Raw genomic sequence first — 16,534 nt, forward strand, 5'->3', positions numbered from 1 at the left:
AAGATAGATAGGGGAAAGGAGGAAAAGGGTTGTCCACAGAATAAGAGCCATGAGGGGCTGGGGATATGGCCTAGTGGCAAGAGTGCTGCTTGCCTCCCATACATGAAGCCCTAGGTTCGATTCCCCAGCACCACGTATACAGAAAATGGCCAGAAGTGGCGCTGTGGCTCAAGTGGCAGAGTGCTAGCCTTGAACAAAAAGAAACAAAAGGGCAAAAAGAAAAGGGACAGTGCTCAGGCCCTGAGTCCAAGGCCTAGGACCGGCCACAAAAAAAAAAAAAAGTCAACAGAATAAGAGCCATGAGAAAGGAAATTGTGGCAATGCCTAGACAACACAAAGAAATAAAAATCCCACCAGAGCAGTAGCCAAATTTTCACCACAACACCACAGTAGGCTCCAGGCAGGCCAGCTCCATGTCTGTCAGTCCCACATGCCTTGCCTGGAGTTCTGTCTCCAGCCACACTGTCTACCAACAGCTCTGACTCTCAATATTCTGGACAGATCATCAAGACTTCTTTCTACTCCTTCAACTCCTATATTTTCATGATAAAGCTAAGCTCATCCCTGTCATTTGGTTCTCAGCATCTCTAAGAAGAAACAGTACAGGTTAAGGCATAAGTTTTATCCTTTGTCTTTCTCTACCAAGAACATTCTATTGAGGAGCCACTCTCAGTCCTCATACTTTGGATGGGGTGGACCCTACTTTTGGCTCTTGAGACAGGCCTGTCTCTGGGGCTCACTGGTAAAACTTCAAGCATGCTATGTCACATGACTAGGGATGGCATCACCACCAGCCTTAAGCCACAGCAGGTCAGATCTGTCAGCTCAGGCTGGGTGGCTCATGGCATCCCTAGCTGCTGCAAGGAGGGGGCACCTAGAAGACAGCAAACTAGGAAGAACACAAGGCTGAAAAGGGAAAACGGTAAACACGGATGAGATCTTAGAGATCTTGGATTTTCTGTTCATGCACACATCTTTCCTGGGGTTTTGCACACCTGTAATCCAGAGTTCCACTTAACTCCTGGAATTTGAAATCAATGGCTACAGTAAAGTTTCCGAAAAAGGACACCTGGCCGTTTTAGAGTCTAGATGCTTTTAGTCATTGATGCCAGATGAAGAGTTCACAGAGAAGCTTTGAACCCAGCCTGTGGAGAGATGAAATTCAAGCAAGAGAAAGCGAAAGGAAGATCAAGAACTTACTTAACTCCAACCCTCTGAAAGGGCATCAGATTAGATACGAGCTTGGCGTCCACTCCAGAAAGGTCAGCCTCTGGGATGTCTGCTGTGGGATGGAGAGACGTCTTCTCCAGCTGAGAAGCAAATGCCAGGGTGACAGTCTTGGGCAGAGGCTCCAGCTGAATTTGTGGGAGGTTGCGCACTCCTGCAACTGCAAAGAAGAACAGAGGCATGAAGGTAAAGGTGTTTGGTATATCAGTTCAGGCAGCAGAATTATGCTACAAGCCTTCTCAAGAAGGCTAACTAAGCCCATAGAATGAGTTTTCCCTCTATTCCTGAGTTTCTAAAAATAAGAGGGCACTTGATACTGTAAAAGTGACTTGGCATACTACACAGATGCTGCAAAGAACTGAAAGTTGTGACTGATTTTTTTTTTAACCTCAAATAGTATTAAAAGAATGTTGCCAGGCACTGGTGTCTCAAACCTGTAATCCTAGCTGAGGCTGAGACCTGAGGACTGTAGTTTGAAGCTAGCCTGGGCAGGAAAGTCCATGAGATTTTCTCCAATTAACCACCAAAAATCTGAAAGTGGAGCTGTGATTCAAGTGGTAGAGCACTAGGCCTTGAGCAAAAACACTCAAGGACAGTGTCTAGGCCCTGAGTTCAAGCACCAGGACCAGCAGGAAAGAGAAAGAGAAAAAGAGAGAGAAAGAAAGAGGAAGGAAGGGAGGAAGGGAGGGCAGGTGGGGGGAAGAAGAGTGTCATTTACAAACAGAGAGCGCAGAAGGCAGAGTCCAAATGAAGGCCACAAACTTTTTTTTTTTTTGGCCAGACTGAGGTCCCTGAGCACTGTCCCTGGCTTCTTTTTGCTCAAGGCTAGCACTCTGCCTCTTGAGCCACAGCACCACTTCTGGCCGTTTTCTATATGTGTGGTGCTGAGGAATCGAGCCCAGGGCTTCATGTATACAAGGCAAGCACTCTTTGCCACTAGGCCATATTCCCAGCCCCCAACGCCACAAACTTTTAAGAATGTATTTTTGCATTTTACAGTAGTGCTCTGTGGTGAAGAAGCTCAAGTGTGCAATGGTCTGGAGGTGATTTTAATAGCTCAACACATAGTTTCTAAGGCAGGGCTCTGCAAGCTAAGGCCCATGGGCCACATCAGCCTGCTGCTTGTTTTTCTTTTCTTTTCTTCACTTTTCTTTTCTTGCCAGTCCTGGGGCTGGAACTGAGGGCCTGGGAGCTGTTCCTGAGCCTCTTTGTGCTCAAGGCTAGTGCTCTACCACTTGAGCTACAGTACCACTTCCGGCTTTTTCTGAGTAGTTTCTTGGAGATAGGAGGCTTACAGACTTTACTGCCTGGGCTGGCTTTGAACCGCGATCCTCAATTCTCAGCCTCCTGAGTAGCTAGGATTACAAGCATGAGCCAGTGGTACCCCACCTGTTTTTCTTTTTCAGGAAAAGTTTTATTGGAACACAACCATGCCACTCACCATGGACTGCCTATAGCTACTTACATGCGACAATGGCAGGGTGGAGTAGTTGGGACTGAGTCTGCATGGTCCACAAGCCTTATATACTCAACATATGGCCACTGTTTAACAAGTTACTGGACTAGGGGTTATAGCACAGTGGTAAGAGCACATGCCAAACAGGTAACAAGGCACTGGGGCTCGATCTCAAGTACTCTAAACTAAGCTTAAGAGTCTTCATTATTAGTTGGTGTGACCATTACTCAGACTTCTTCAATTTGGGCACCCTTTTTTCCCTTCTGAGTTGATTCTAAACCCTTATAACATGCATGAAGAAATCTCTTCTAGGCAGAACAATTAACCCAATAGAAAGAAAATAAATGACTTGGAATATACATAGAAATTAAAGCAAATTAATTGTACTATAGAGTTAAAGAGTTTAGTCCCACCTGATTTCAAAATTAAAGAAGCAAAAAAAAATCCCACATCTTTATTCAACAGAGAAGCAAAATGAATAAACCGGAGATTAAAACATTAAACAAACAAATAACAGACCAGGTGAACTCTGGTAGAAGAATGATTAAATCACTAAGCATAGCTCCTCTGGAGCTTCTCTTTCATCATTTTTCCATTAAAAAAAAACACTAAGCAGAAGAGTAAGCATTATTCACAAATATACAATTATTCTTTAACCCATCAAGGGGTTCACTGTCCTCAGGTTTCCAGGAAAAAAAACATACAGACAAACTAGACATATTTCATGTCTACTTAGCATTACTTGAAATCCTGGGGTTGTTGGCTCTCTATTCCCTAGAGTCACGCATGATCACATGTGGTCTTAACATCCTCACAAGATAGTCCTAGAGCCCTTGGCCACACCATCAAGTTGTTAGCAGGGCGAATGCTGTGGGAATATACAGGGCAGCACCACCCATGGTTACTTCCAATGGTGTTGTATTTCCAATATATTTAAATCTATTTCTGTCCTTCACTGAATAGAAGTACCAGTTATTTTTGGAAAGTTTCCAGGTAAAGTTGATCGCTTTAAAATAAAATAGGCTGTCCATGTTTTTGGAGGGAAATGCTTTCATACCTCCAAATTAAATCCGAACATGCTGATTTCTGTGCATTTCAGGAGGCTGAACACTTGGTGTACTTATAAAAGGCCACTCTCATTTTAATCCTAGTGATCTTCAGAACTTGAATACCCAATGAAAGCCAAGGGCTGGTGATCCAGCTTGTGTGAAATACGGTACTTTATACCAACCAGGTTTTCTCAGCCTCTCAAAAGGGAAGAAAAATCCAACCACCACTGTGTCTACCACCAGCTTCTGCCTCCAAAATCCTATGCTGCTGGTTTAGCCCACTGGGTGTGTTTCTGAAAACACCACCATTCTTGGCCAATGGCTGTCTCTATTGTCCTTTCCCTGGTGGTGGGAAATGACAGGCTTCGTGAGTCATTTACAAGTCATTTCTGCAAAAAGATCTTTGGCAGAATGCTCCTAGCCACACAGCTGGGAGAAGCTACTGTTTTCAAATAGCAGCTGACAAGACAAGATCGTGGAGAACCCTTCTGGACTGTGACAGCCAAGAGAAAACAAGAGGCCCCGTGCCAATTTCACTATGGGCAGAAGGCCTCAAGTCACATGAAATGAAAAGAGAAGGAAGCTCTGAGATTTACTTTTCTAGAGAAAGTAACTCTCACCACATTACAGATAAGTACTCACAGACTCAAGCCTAACTGCCATTTCTTAATTAGTTTCCAATGTACAAGCTCAGTAGCTCAGGGTCAGTAATCTAATTTCACACACGAAGAAGAAGACCTCAGGGTGAGGAGAGTGCACACTCCCCAGATCTACAGCATTAATGGTAGGATCAGAACCGAATTGGGGTCTGTGCTATATTCAGCAATGCCTTCCCTTCTCAGCTTCTTAGTGCAATATAGCTGGCTTCTAAATTCCATAATGGGTCATGTTACTAATGCAGATGGCAATGTGAGTCTCACTAAAATTTCTGTCACTAACTTTACTGTGGCCCTGAAATATTTCCAAAAAGGAAAGTAGCTCTTTCCTCCCCCTCCTCCCAAGCCCAAGCTTTCATCCATCTGCAAAAATGGGGAGGTTCCATCTTACCTTCTAGGAGACATTGTAATGAGGAGAAAGCCTATAAAAGCTCTAAATGCAGGCTCCATGGAATTATTAATGTCAACTGCAAACATAATGAATGTCATAATGTGCATTTTTTTCCTGGGTGAAGAAGCCACTGGGTTCATTAGTGATTTTAGAGCCTCTAGTCCACACACTGACTAGAGACTATCACATAATGCTGTGTGTCACGAGTCACTGTTTCCCACCATTACCTTCATCCACTAGTGCTCAAAGTACCCTGCCTTTTGTCATTCCACAAAAGCCAAAGTCTTTATAGTAAAAAAGACAACAATGTGAGAGGAAAGAACTAACTCCTATTTCTCATCAAAAAACAGTTTTAGCTGGGTGCCAGAGCCAGCTGGGCACTGGTGGCTCTTTCCTGTAATCCTCCTAGATACTCAGGAAGCTGAGATCTGAAGATCTCAGGTTGAAGCCAGCCCCAACAGGAAAGTCAGTAAGACTCTTATCGCCAACTAACCACCAAAAAAGCCAGGAGTCAAGTTGTGGCTCAAGTGGTAAAATACTAATCTTGAGCAAAAGCCCAGGGGTAGCACCCAGGCCATGAGTTAAAGCCCCAGGACTGGCAAACCACCACCCCCCATCTCCCAATACAGTTTTGGCCAAAAAGATCACAAACTGCAAATAGCAACAGCCAGGGAGATTCAGATGAACACTGGCTGTGCTTTGTGCTTGAGCCAAGCTTCTCCTGACACTAAATAGCCTCACAACATTTTCAGACTTAACCATGTAGACTATACCAAGTCCTTCCTCAAAGAAAACTACTGGATATCACACAGTCATATACACAGGAGACACAGGCAAGGAACCCAGCACTTCCCTCTTCCTTAAAGCCCTAGCCAGATTAGCAAGTAGGCCTGCGGCTCCTACCTCCCAGGACAAGGTCAGGTCTCTGCTAGCTGAGTGGTTTCAACACACCACTCCTGCCACTGTCTGGGAGGCCTGACAAGCCCACCAGGGTCAGGCAGGGGGAATATAAGCTGTGCCAGGTGAAAACCCCCAGCACAATCACCACAGCTTGCAAGAGACTGCCATTCCAAGACAGGCTAAGACCATAGTACCCTCTGTGAGGCATATTAGAATTTACAGTCCCATCTAAGCAGAGCACACCGAAGAAACATGATCATCCAAATCCTCCTTCTGTAGTTATGACACCTGTACACACATCCCCTTCCCTTGGGCAGTCTGTAAAGCACCTGTTAAAATGCTTATGTTTCTGGCCTATAGTTCTGCATCTCACAGAAGTGGGCCCATGCTGAGTTCCATAAACCACTGGAGACTGCTACCTTCTTGATCAACTGGTTCTACAAAAAGCCTGAGAGCTTGTTCCCAGAGCGGTCATCTCATCTAAGGAGTTTCCATTTGAGCTCATCAAACCCAGTGTGTCTCCCATTCCCCAAATCACCATCCTTCAATTCCACCCTGGAATGGTTTCCAAGGCCCTGCATTTTGATGAGCACCATTTCACCCTTGAGAACAGAGGGTTCTACATTGTTTCAGGCCATCACAAAGCCACTATGTGTTAGGTAGACCTGGACAAGGCTGCCCGTGAACCCACCTTTACCTATCCACTCCTCAAGCATCTGAATGACAGCAGAGGGAGGAGGGGTCTCTTCAAAGACATTACAGCTAATGCAGACTTTCAAAGCTTAACAACAGCAAGATTCAAAACAAAACAAAACAAAAAAAAGCAGAAAAAGAGTTTCTCACTTAGTTTATTGTATTCTTCCAAGAGAAAGCTCCACTTCCTGGTCTTCACATCTGCAAAACAAGAAGAAATTGGTAAGCAAACAGGACATGCTGCCCTCCCACTAATCCATCACACCTGCTTATTTGCTCCTTGCCTTCAAAAGCTCCAGGATGTTCTGAGGATGTGACTGGCCTAGTGCTTGTCACTGAGGCTATAAAATTAAGAGACTTGCCCTCACGACATGCACCATATACAGGGAGAAAACACAATTAGAAATGGTGGCAAGCCAGGGCTGATAAAAAGGTGTTACAGGGCTCAGGTCAGAAATGCCTGGGTGTCAACTACAGCTCTCATGTACTCAGCACTTACTTCAAGCCAAGCCTGGTGCCTGAGCAGGGACTTGTGAGATCTGCAACTTATAGCTATATGAGGTAGGCTCTGTTACCAGCTCCACTTTGCACATGGAAAAGGAGGTGCACATGGTCAAAAACAGTCAACTCACTTATTCTGAAATCCCAGCTCTACTTCCTACTAGCCTGGAGATCACAGACAAATTATGTAAAATCTTGGTGCCTCAGTTTCCACATGTTAAGAATGAGGATGTAAGCCGGCTCCTACTACATGTTCACTCTATGGAACAATTCAGGTGTTATCTTCCTACAATATGAGGAGAACCAAGGGTGCTCTATGACACGAATCACTGAGATGACAGACCACTCCCTACACATCCTGAGAATCACACAGAGACCAATTACTTGCCATACTGTCTGGAATCCATCTGCTTAAACAGACTGATCAGCTCCTCTGAGTAGCCAATGTCTACCTCGAAGCGGGCCCGGGAAATGAGTATGCACCTTCCTTTGACAAAAGCCAGGGATGAAGCTAAAGGCAGACTGGTCTGTCTCTGACTGCTGACATCAACCTCTTCCAATGGCTGGAGGGTGACTGAGGGAAGGCGTTTAGCTGCGTCCACTACGGAAGAAGAACAAGAGGACAAGAGTGACAAAATGGACAACAATAGATAATTTTATACCTAGCCCTAGCATGCTCAGGCAGGCAGGAAGGGCAGGAGAAAAGTAAGGCAGAGACAGGGTTAAGAAGGGATTAGGTGGGCTGGGAATACGGCAAGAGTGCTTGCCTCGTATTCATGAAGCCCTGGGTTCGATTCCTCAGCACCACATATATAGAAAAGGCCAGAGGTGGCGCTGTGGCACATGTGGCAGAGTGCTAGCCTTGAGCAAAAAGAAGCCAGGGACAGTGCTCAGGCCCTGAGTCCAAGCCCCAGGACTGGCACAAAAAAAAAAAAAAAGAAGAAGAAGGGATTAGGTTTGGCAGCTTGGTAAGAAAAGGCACTATTTGATTATAAAGGCTGATAAATCGTCTTTAACTGGAGCTTTGGAACTTACAGCAGAAACGGAAGGTACTGAGAAGGGGGATGTGTGCTCAGAGTTCCAGCTACTTGAGAGGCTGAGGCAGAAGGATCACTTGAACCCAGGAGTTGAAGGCTAGCCTGAGAAACAGTGAGAGCCTTGTTTCTTTACAAAAAACAAAAACCCTCCCAATGTAAATTTTCTGTTCCTTTAATGTTTCAAATAAAAACAATTAGAACTCAAGCCAGATGTAGGAGTGCATGCCTCTAATTCTAGTAAGTTCTTTTTTTTTTTTTTTTTGTGCCAGTCCTGGGCCTTGGACTCCGGGCCTGAGCACTGTCCCTGGCTTCTTCCCGCTCAAGGCTAGCACTCTGCCACTTGAGCGACAGCGCCGCTTCTGGCCGTTTTTCTGTATATGTGGTGCTGGGGAATCGAACCTAGGGCCTCTTGTATCCGAAGCAGGCACTCTTGCCACTAGGCTATATCCCCAGCCCCTCTAGTAAGTTCTTGAAGGCCAACATGAACTACAAATTGAGTAAGAGGCTAGCCTGGGAAAGACAAGGCCTCAAACATTAAAAATAAATAAATAGGGGATAAACAGTGGTAGAGTGCTTGCCTAGCATGAATAAGGCCCTAGGTCCAACCTGCAGTAGCACAAAAAAAAAATTAAACAAATAAAAGATAAAAAAAATTTAAAAATTAGAATTCAGAAACTAACAGGGGGAAAAGCTCATCACAATGAGCACACTTACTTACTGGCTAAGTAATGTTGTATTGGAGAAGTTTCTAAAATCAACACAGCACCTCTCATTGAACCCTCCTCTTCCCAGCTCCCAACTCAGTCAACTGCTTGGAGAACAAGGAATGAAAAGGAAGACCAGCAGGCCATACATCCATGGTTCTGAACAGTACCTGTCATTGATGGACTTTATGAATTTAATTACATACAACTAAACTGTCAAAAAACAAAAACAAAAACCCACAAGATGAACTAAAAGGAAAAACTACTAAGAGACTTGCAGCCAAGTGCTGGTGGTACATGCCTGTACTAACTACATAGGAAGCTGAGATCTGAGGATCTCAGTCTGAAGCCAGCCAGGGCAGGAAAGTCCATGAGATTCTTATCTCTAATAAACTACTCAGAAAAAGCCAGAAGAAAGCCAAAAGCTCAAGCAGTAGAGTATTAGCTTTGAGAAAAAGCAGCTCGGGGATAGCGCCCAGGCCCTGAGTTCAAGACTCAGTATTGGCATTAAGAAAAGAGGGAGAGAGACTTGCAAGAAACATCACAAAGCACAAGCTTAAAAAGCATTAAGACCACAAAAACCAGAGTACAGAGATACAGTCAATTCGACATAGGAGGAAAAAGGAGTAGAAAATATTCAGAGAAATGTCCAGCTTCCCAAGTAATCAGGGAACTAAAAAGACTTTTTAAAAAACTTATCAAAGTTACAGGATGAAAAACACAATTAGGCTAGTTTTGGAAAAACTTGGCAATATATACATGAGCTCTAAAGCATGATGATAGGTAGTTTAAATTGGAATTTAAGCCAAGTAACAACTGAAATTCAAACATCAGTTTGCGCAGAGGTGTTGTCAAAGCAGTAAAACAGGAAAAAATGGGGCAAATTCAATAGTTTAAACAAGTATTACCCACTCATACAATGGAATGTCCTAGACATTAATATGTGCATGCATGTGTGCATATATGTGTGTGTGTATTTGTTCTGTGTGGATGTGTATGTGCACAAACCAGTCATAGGGCTTGAGCTCAAGGCCCAGGTTCTATCCCTGAGTACTTTTTGCTCAAGGCTAGCATTCTACCATTTGAACCACAGTTGCACTTCTGGCTTTTTGCTGGTTAACTGGAGATAAAGAATCTCATAGATTTTCCTGCATGGGCTGTCTTCAACCAGTGATTCTCTAGATCTCAGCCTCTTGAGTAGCTAGAATTACAGGTATGAGCTACTGGCACCCAGCAAATTAATTTATTTGTACCCAGAAAATTTTGGAAAAGACCAAAGTACAAAAAATACTATGTTCAGTAACATGAGATCCATTTTTGAGGATCACAATACTCCATTATAATAACCAACTCCCACATTTTCATCACTCTGAATTAACTAGTAATATTCAATTTAAAAAAATGTATCCTAGAACAGTGAATGAAAAAGGCAAGATACACATTATATACAAATATAAAATCTGTTGCTTGTAATGCAGAGAAGAAAGGCTGGTAGAAACACAATTAAATGTGAGTAATGGCTGAGTGTAGATTACACGAGACATGCGTTATACCATAATGCCCTTTGCATGTCCAGAAATGAATATGTGGCAGGGTTAAAACACAAAATCCATGTTAGGGCTGTAGCTCAGTGGCAGAACACTGGCCCCACTGTCCAAAGCCCTGGTTCAATCCCCAGCAACATAGAAAGAAAAAAGGAAAGCAATGCCAGCCACCCATGGTTCACACTTTGTAATGCTAGCTACTCAGGAGGCTGAGATCTGAGGATTGCTGTTTCAAGCCAGCCTGGACAGGGAAAGTTTAGGTGTAGGACTCTTATCTCCAGTTAACTGGCAAAAGCTAGAAGTGGAGCTGTGGCTCAAGTGGTAGAGAACTGGCTTAGAAGAAGCTTAGGTATAGCGCCCCAGGCCCTAAATTCAAGCCCCAGAACCAACACAAAATAAAATAAAAGAAAAAGAAAAAACAAAAATCCAGATATCCTCAAAGCAAAATGATAGGAAGACAGACAGACCATCTTCACATTTTGTATATATAACTGGGCTGAGGGTGTGGTTGAGCAGTAGAGAACCCATTTAGCATGTGTCAGACCCTGAGTTCTATCTGTAGTACTGGAAAAGAAAAAAGTGCAACCTATTAAAAACACACAACAATGATAGCTCTCTATGTGAAACATAGAAATATAAAGACAAATTCACTAATCCCAAATTACTGCAGACAATTTCAAGGTACACTGAAGAGCTAAACACTTTATCAGTAAACTTCATTTGAAAACTACATGGGGAATTTTGTGTCTGATAAGCGGTTTTCAAAAAATATGTGAAGCATTACAAAAGCCAATCATTCCATAGGAAAAAAAACAAAAACTTAAATGACCCCCAAGCACTATGGTTGGAGAAAAAGGAATAAGAGATGGCAAAAACAAATAAAACTGATAACGTAAATTTCAGGTGTCCAAACCTAGAATGAGTCTCCTCCTAATGCTGAACTGAATGAATTAAAAATGGGCTTCCCAACCAGGGCATGGTAGCTCATTGCCTGCTGTCCTGGCATTTGGGAGGTTGAGGCAGGAAGATCATGAGTTCATGGCCAGCCAGGGTTACAGTGTCACGCTCATGAAAAGAGTGAAGGCCTTCCCAAAAGAGATCAGTAGCAGCCTTACAGGCTGAATTATGTCCCTCCAAAACACCTGTGCTGGAGCCCTAATCCCAAGTACTTTAGCTTACTTTAAGTTTTCAAGTTAAGTGAGGTCATTAGGGGTAAACCCTAATCCAAAACGCCCACACAAGAGAAAAAAAAAATCACCAGACATTTGTATGCTCAGTAGCCATGAGAGGACAGAAAGAAGCTGACCCTCTGCTATTCAATGGGAATTCAAGAAACCAAGAGCTTCATCTCCAATTTGTTTCCTCTAAGACCATGAGGAAATAAAATTCAGTTTAGCCACCACTCTGTTATGGCAGCCCTAAGAAACTATTGTACCAGCAGCCACCAATGAATGGGATACTACGAACACCACATGATTCACACAGAGCGAGCCCCAAAGAGAAAACCAAGAGATTTTGCCACAGAAATTATACTAGTGACCCCAGAGAATTATACTGCATTATCAGAGAAGTGGTCTGAGCACAAGCCATCTTTTCCCTGTTTTGCATGGGTGTAGAAAGGGCTGCTGGAAGGATTAGTAAGGTGGAAGAGAAGATGCAGGCTGCTTCTTTGACAGAGATGTTAGGCTCTAGGACAAGGGAATTAAAATGCTGGTCAACAAGATCTCAGAAGACGAGTGGTGGACCCAGGGCTGATGCTAACTCTCAGCACCGTCTAGTCCTTCCTGGGCAGTTCCTCTCTGTACTCTGTAGTTTGTTCATCAGACAGTGCCGTCTGCTGAGCTGTGTGATCCCTCCATCCTTCCAGCAGTAGCACCTGGCACAACTGCCTGGCACCACCAGAGCTGGCGATGTCCAATGGAAATATGCAGTCTGTGGTTTCAATCCTAGATGTATAACTTATTGGCTATGTGACCCTGTATAAGTTATTCATCCCTTTCTGGGAACCATTTTCCCCATCTATAAAATGGTTCTTATAAGGTTTCTTATAAGAAAGCCACTGTAACTTAAGCACTTAGAATAGCCTAGTACATGTGGCAGATAACATGCAGGCCTATCATGGGACTTCAGTGCCTCGTTCCCATAGTGCTTGAGGTCCCGGCTCAAATGCTTCTTCCCATAATGCTCTGGGTGTCTGCTCAACCAAGGAAAAGAGCTGGAGTGGCACATTCACAAGCCATCAAGCAATCAACACAAAGCCCAAGGGAGGAGAATCACCTTCCAAATCATGAGGCACTAGCCTTAGCAGGAAGAAGGGTGGGGATGAGACCAGCTAAACTGTATCTCCTACTCCAGAGAAAACTTTCAATGTGGGATCTCCCTCCACAGGAGCCAATCTACTTACACAGGTCATGGTAATCTGTCATGCTGAAATCCCATGTTTTCGTATTAGGATCTGAAATGAAACAGAAGACTCTTGTTTTAATCTGTGCTTGGGCACTTAATAAAAGCTTGTTTTCTGACTGACAGATGTCAAGCATAATATGGCCAGCAAGCCCCTACAATCTCTACAGAAGACCAATTGCAGATACAGATCATTCTTTTGTTGCCTTCTAGTAGAACTGGACTAAGACCCTGGAAAAGTCACAGGCCTTATTAAACTACATGGGCTGAAACAGAGTAAGGACTAGAATATAATTTCTCCATGTTCCAGTGCAGCCAGGCACAGCAATATGAAAATGATGAACCACATCCTGCTGTTACCACCAACCAACTAAAGCATGTTACTTAACCTTTTAAGCCGGTTCCACTGCTTTAAAAATCAAGCTGGGCATTAGTGACTCATGCTTGTAATCCTAGCTACTCAGAAGGCTGAGATCTGAGATGGAAGTTCAAAGCCAGCCCAGGCAGGAAAGTTTGTAACACTGTCATCTCCAGTTAATCAGCAAAAAGCCAGAAGTGGAGCTTGTTTCAAGTGGTAAGAGTGCTAGCCTTGAGCAAAAAAATAAATAAGCTCAGGGACAGCACCCAGGCCTTATTGAGTTCAAGCCCCAGGACACACACACACACTTATTTTTAGGCTTAAATGCTACAGTGCATATAGATCACCTAGTAGAGGAACTGGCTTCTCAGTAAATATTCACCTGCTCTCTCCATGCCTGGGAGGAACTCCAAAATATGGCAGTGACTAATATAAAGGGAAACACCAGCTAAAATTGAAAAAAACGGATAACTAGATGGACAGAATGTGCCAGTGCATTCTTGTACTATGTATGAGAAACCCATGATTAGAAGAGACTCCAAAAATAAACATGTGCAGAACAAAACCTCATTACCATAACTTCTGCTGGGCAGACTCTTAAACACTGCAATGAGGTCCTTGTTGTAGCCAATCTTCACCGTGAAGCGATCCCCATTCTGGATGCACATCCCTTTCTGACAGCTCACTGGGTTTTGGGCCGGGGCTCTCAATGTCTCTTGGAAGTTCCCTTCTAGCCTGGACATCACACCCCCCGAGTTGTTACGAGTGTCAAAAATGCTCTGTCCAGAAGTGGTCGTTTTCACGGTCTTCTCAAATTCAGGATCCTTGAGAGGTGGTCCGGAGGAAGAAGTAGGAGTTTCCTGGGAATTCTTTGCTTTGGCCAAAGGCTCATGAGTGGTAGTAGTAGCCACAGGTGTTGATTTGATCTTCTCTGAAGCCTGGGTATGACTCTGACCTAATTTATATCCCAAGAGCTGTTTGTTAGATATGTTGGGAGGACTTTGTGCCAAGGGTGGAGAGAGCCTACTAAGAGCTGTTTGAATTAGTGGGCTGCGGCTAGGGCAAGCTACAGACATCTCTTCTTGGCTCTTCCATGTCCTCTCGGCCTGGTTTGATGAGTTGGGCTGGCAATGGTGGGGATTATGAAGTCTTTGGTCATGATGAAATGAGTTACTGAGATTCTGTTGTTTAACAGTAACACCATGGCCTGCCGGCTTAGAAGGCTGCCTCAGGAGATTCTGGGAAGGTCCCTGCTTGGGCTGAGTAGTGTTAGCAGTAATGGAGGATCCAGAACCTTTGCTGGGAGGCTGTTCTGCTAATAACTTCTCGGCTCTACGAGCAAGAGCTTTTTGTCGATTCTCTTCAATCTTCTTCTTCTGCTCCTCCGTAAGGGGCAAGGACATTGTAGCAGGGAAATGTCTATGCAGGGATGTCAATCTTTAAGTGGGAACTTGGCAGAAGCTGTGACAGATTAAAAAAAAAAAAAGACTAAAATTAACATTAAACTCACCATGCTCCTGCCTTGACTTTTTTTTGGCGGGGAGGGGGTCAGTTATGGGGCTTGAACTAAGGGGCCTGGGCACTGTCCTTGAACTTTTTTGCTCAAGGCTTGTGCTCTACCACTCTGAGCCACAGCTCCACTTTCGGTTTTCTGGTGGTTAAGTGGAGATAAGAGGCTCATGGATTTGCCTGCTTGAACTGGTTTCACCCTTATCCTCAGATCTCAGCTTCCTGAGTAGCTAGATTTACAGGCATGAGCCACCAGTGCTTGGCTCCTACCTTGATTTTTAACAAGCTTTTGTCCTAGGAAATCTGTAAGAATGACTAAAAGACATATTAAATTCCTTTCAAAATAAAAAAAGTGCACACACAGGGATAATAGAGAGCAGATGCTAAAATAATGACCCAGATGAAAAAAAAGTATAAATCAAATTCAAAGCTAAAAATAAGGTATTTCAACTGCAATATGTTTTTCCTTCCCATCTCCCTGTCAAGGTAAATTATCAGATCCCAAGAAAGTTCTACAGTATAAACTAAATTCACCAGGAAAAAAAAGGCAACATTTTAAACTAGAAAGATAGCAGGATAGACAGAAATAGACCAAACAACCACATACCATGGCGTGATACTTGCTCAAATGGACTCCAACCTGGAAGAAGGAAAAACCATTAACCTCACATAGACGAACACCCTAGTTTTTCCCCTTGCATTTAAACCTTTGATTATCCTTGGTAAATCAGCCTGTATGTGACCCAGGGTAAATCTGAGCAAGTTAGTCCCTGAACAAAAATGCAACAACAGAGTGACTTTTTTTTGGGGGGGGGGGGAGTAAGGAGGAAATAAAAATGTAATACTCTTTAAACAAAATCCTGGTGCTAACTCAGGAGGCTGAAAACTGAAGGACTGCGGTTTGAGGTCAGCCTGGGCAAAAAAGTTTACCAGATCCTCATCTCCAAAATAACCAGCAAGAAAGCAGGGTTAAGAGGTGTGAATCACGCAGCAGAGGGGTAAAATGCTACTGGAATGTCACCAGCCATTAATAACCAACATTAATTCACATTACCACACAATTCTGACTTCTTTTTTTCCCCTCTATTATATTCTCAGGCAATATAGGGAAGTAGGATCATTCTGTACATTTTATATTGTTGTCCAACTTTCTTCTCCCCCATGAATTGCACTATGAGTTGGACCACAGGAATGAGGCTGAGTTTGGAGTAGGGGGGTCCTCAAATGTCACCCCACATAGGTTAGGAGTACCCCAGGTGTCTAGTTAGGCCTCTGCGAGGGAGATGGGGGAGTTCACAGCTTTTCTTCCCTGCCCGGGGGCTCCCTCCAGTCAAAGCACCCCAACACCTCAGAGAAGTTACACCTCCTACCAGGGTGGTTAGGAAGGGGCTAAGGAATGGGGTGTGTTCCCAGCACACAGCAGCCAAGATTTTCCTGAACTCCCCAACTTCCCAGATTGGAGACCACACGGATGAGAAAGTCTCAAACGTTAAAGCGTCTCCCCTTTTCCCCCAACCCCGGCTGTGGAGCCCCCACTCCGCCCCTGTTACTTCCCACTTGGACTCTCCCAGTGCACCTCTGCCCGCCCCCGCCTCCAGGTTGGCATTTGGTCTGGTCCACCTTCCTTTGCTGCCTTCCTCCCAGTTCGCTTTCTCACCCGGCGAGGCCTAGAATGCAGCGCGCCCTCGCAGCCTCGGCCAGGCGCGTCTCAGGAGCCCCCCACAACCGTTGTTTGCTTCCAGCGGTGCGGTTGGACAAACTGTAACTGAAGCGCTGCCAGGGGAACTGGAATTGAAGCGCTGCCTGTTCACCGGCCTTGCTGCAACGGCCTGGCCTAGATGGCTTGGTTGCCTCTAAACTACACTTCCCAGTAGGCAGCGCGGCCGAGGTTCTGCTTCAGATAGTGGGAGTAATGAAACTGTTGCTACAAGTCCTTCTGGGATTTGTAGTTTATATGAGTAGTCCGGCGAGAACTAGAAGTGACGCAACGTCGGGGGCGGGGCAAAAAAAACAAGTGTGGCGATGCGCCCTGGGAGTTGTAGTTCTCAATTTTCCCCAAAGCTTTTTTTTTTTTTTTTGGGCCAGTCCTGGGGCTTGGACTCAGGG

At 44.3% G+C, this 16,534-nt stretch overlaps 1 protein-coding gene across 3 annotated transcripts in view; it reads right to left on the minus strand.

Annotated features, from left to right (window-relative positions):
• Smarcal1 (SWI/SNF related, matrix associated, actin dependent regulator of chromatin, subfamily a like 1) overlaps positions 1-16,273 on the minus strand; it is a 53,652-nt gene extending 37,379 nt beyond the window's left edge. The window contains exons 1-7 of one of the 3 annotated variants that reach the window (XM_048344796.1): positions 16,086-16,273; positions 15,036-15,068; positions 13,494-14,380; positions 12,563-12,613; positions 7,262-7,474; positions 6,523-6,573; positions 1,201-1,387 (exon numbers count right to left, since the gene is read on the minus strand). In XM_048344796.1, the coding sequence (XP_048200753.1) occupies positions 1,201-1,387; positions 6,523-6,573; positions 7,262-7,474; positions 12,563-12,613; positions 13,494-14,322 (1,331 nt within the window). In that variant the 5' untranslated portion in view covers positions 14,323-14,380; positions 15,036-15,068; positions 16,086-16,273. Of the gene's footprint in view, positions 1-1,200; positions 1,388-6,522; positions 6,574-7,261; positions 7,475-12,562; positions 12,614-13,493; positions 14,381-15,035; positions 15,069-15,556; positions 15,808-16,052 lie in introns of those variants that run through there. The other 2 variants (XM_048344797.1, XM_048344798.1) reach the window with 2 other exon arrangements.
• Positions 16,274-16,534: the final 261 nt, after the last annotated feature.

The sequence above is a fragment of the Perognathus longimembris genome, chromosome 4 (genome assembly GCF_023159225.1).
Source record: "Perognathus longimembris pacificus isolate PPM17 chromosome 4, ASM2315922v1, whole genome shotgun sequence".
NCBI lineage: Eukaryota > Metazoa > Chordata > Mammalia > Rodentia > Heteromyidae > Perognathus > Perognathus longimembris.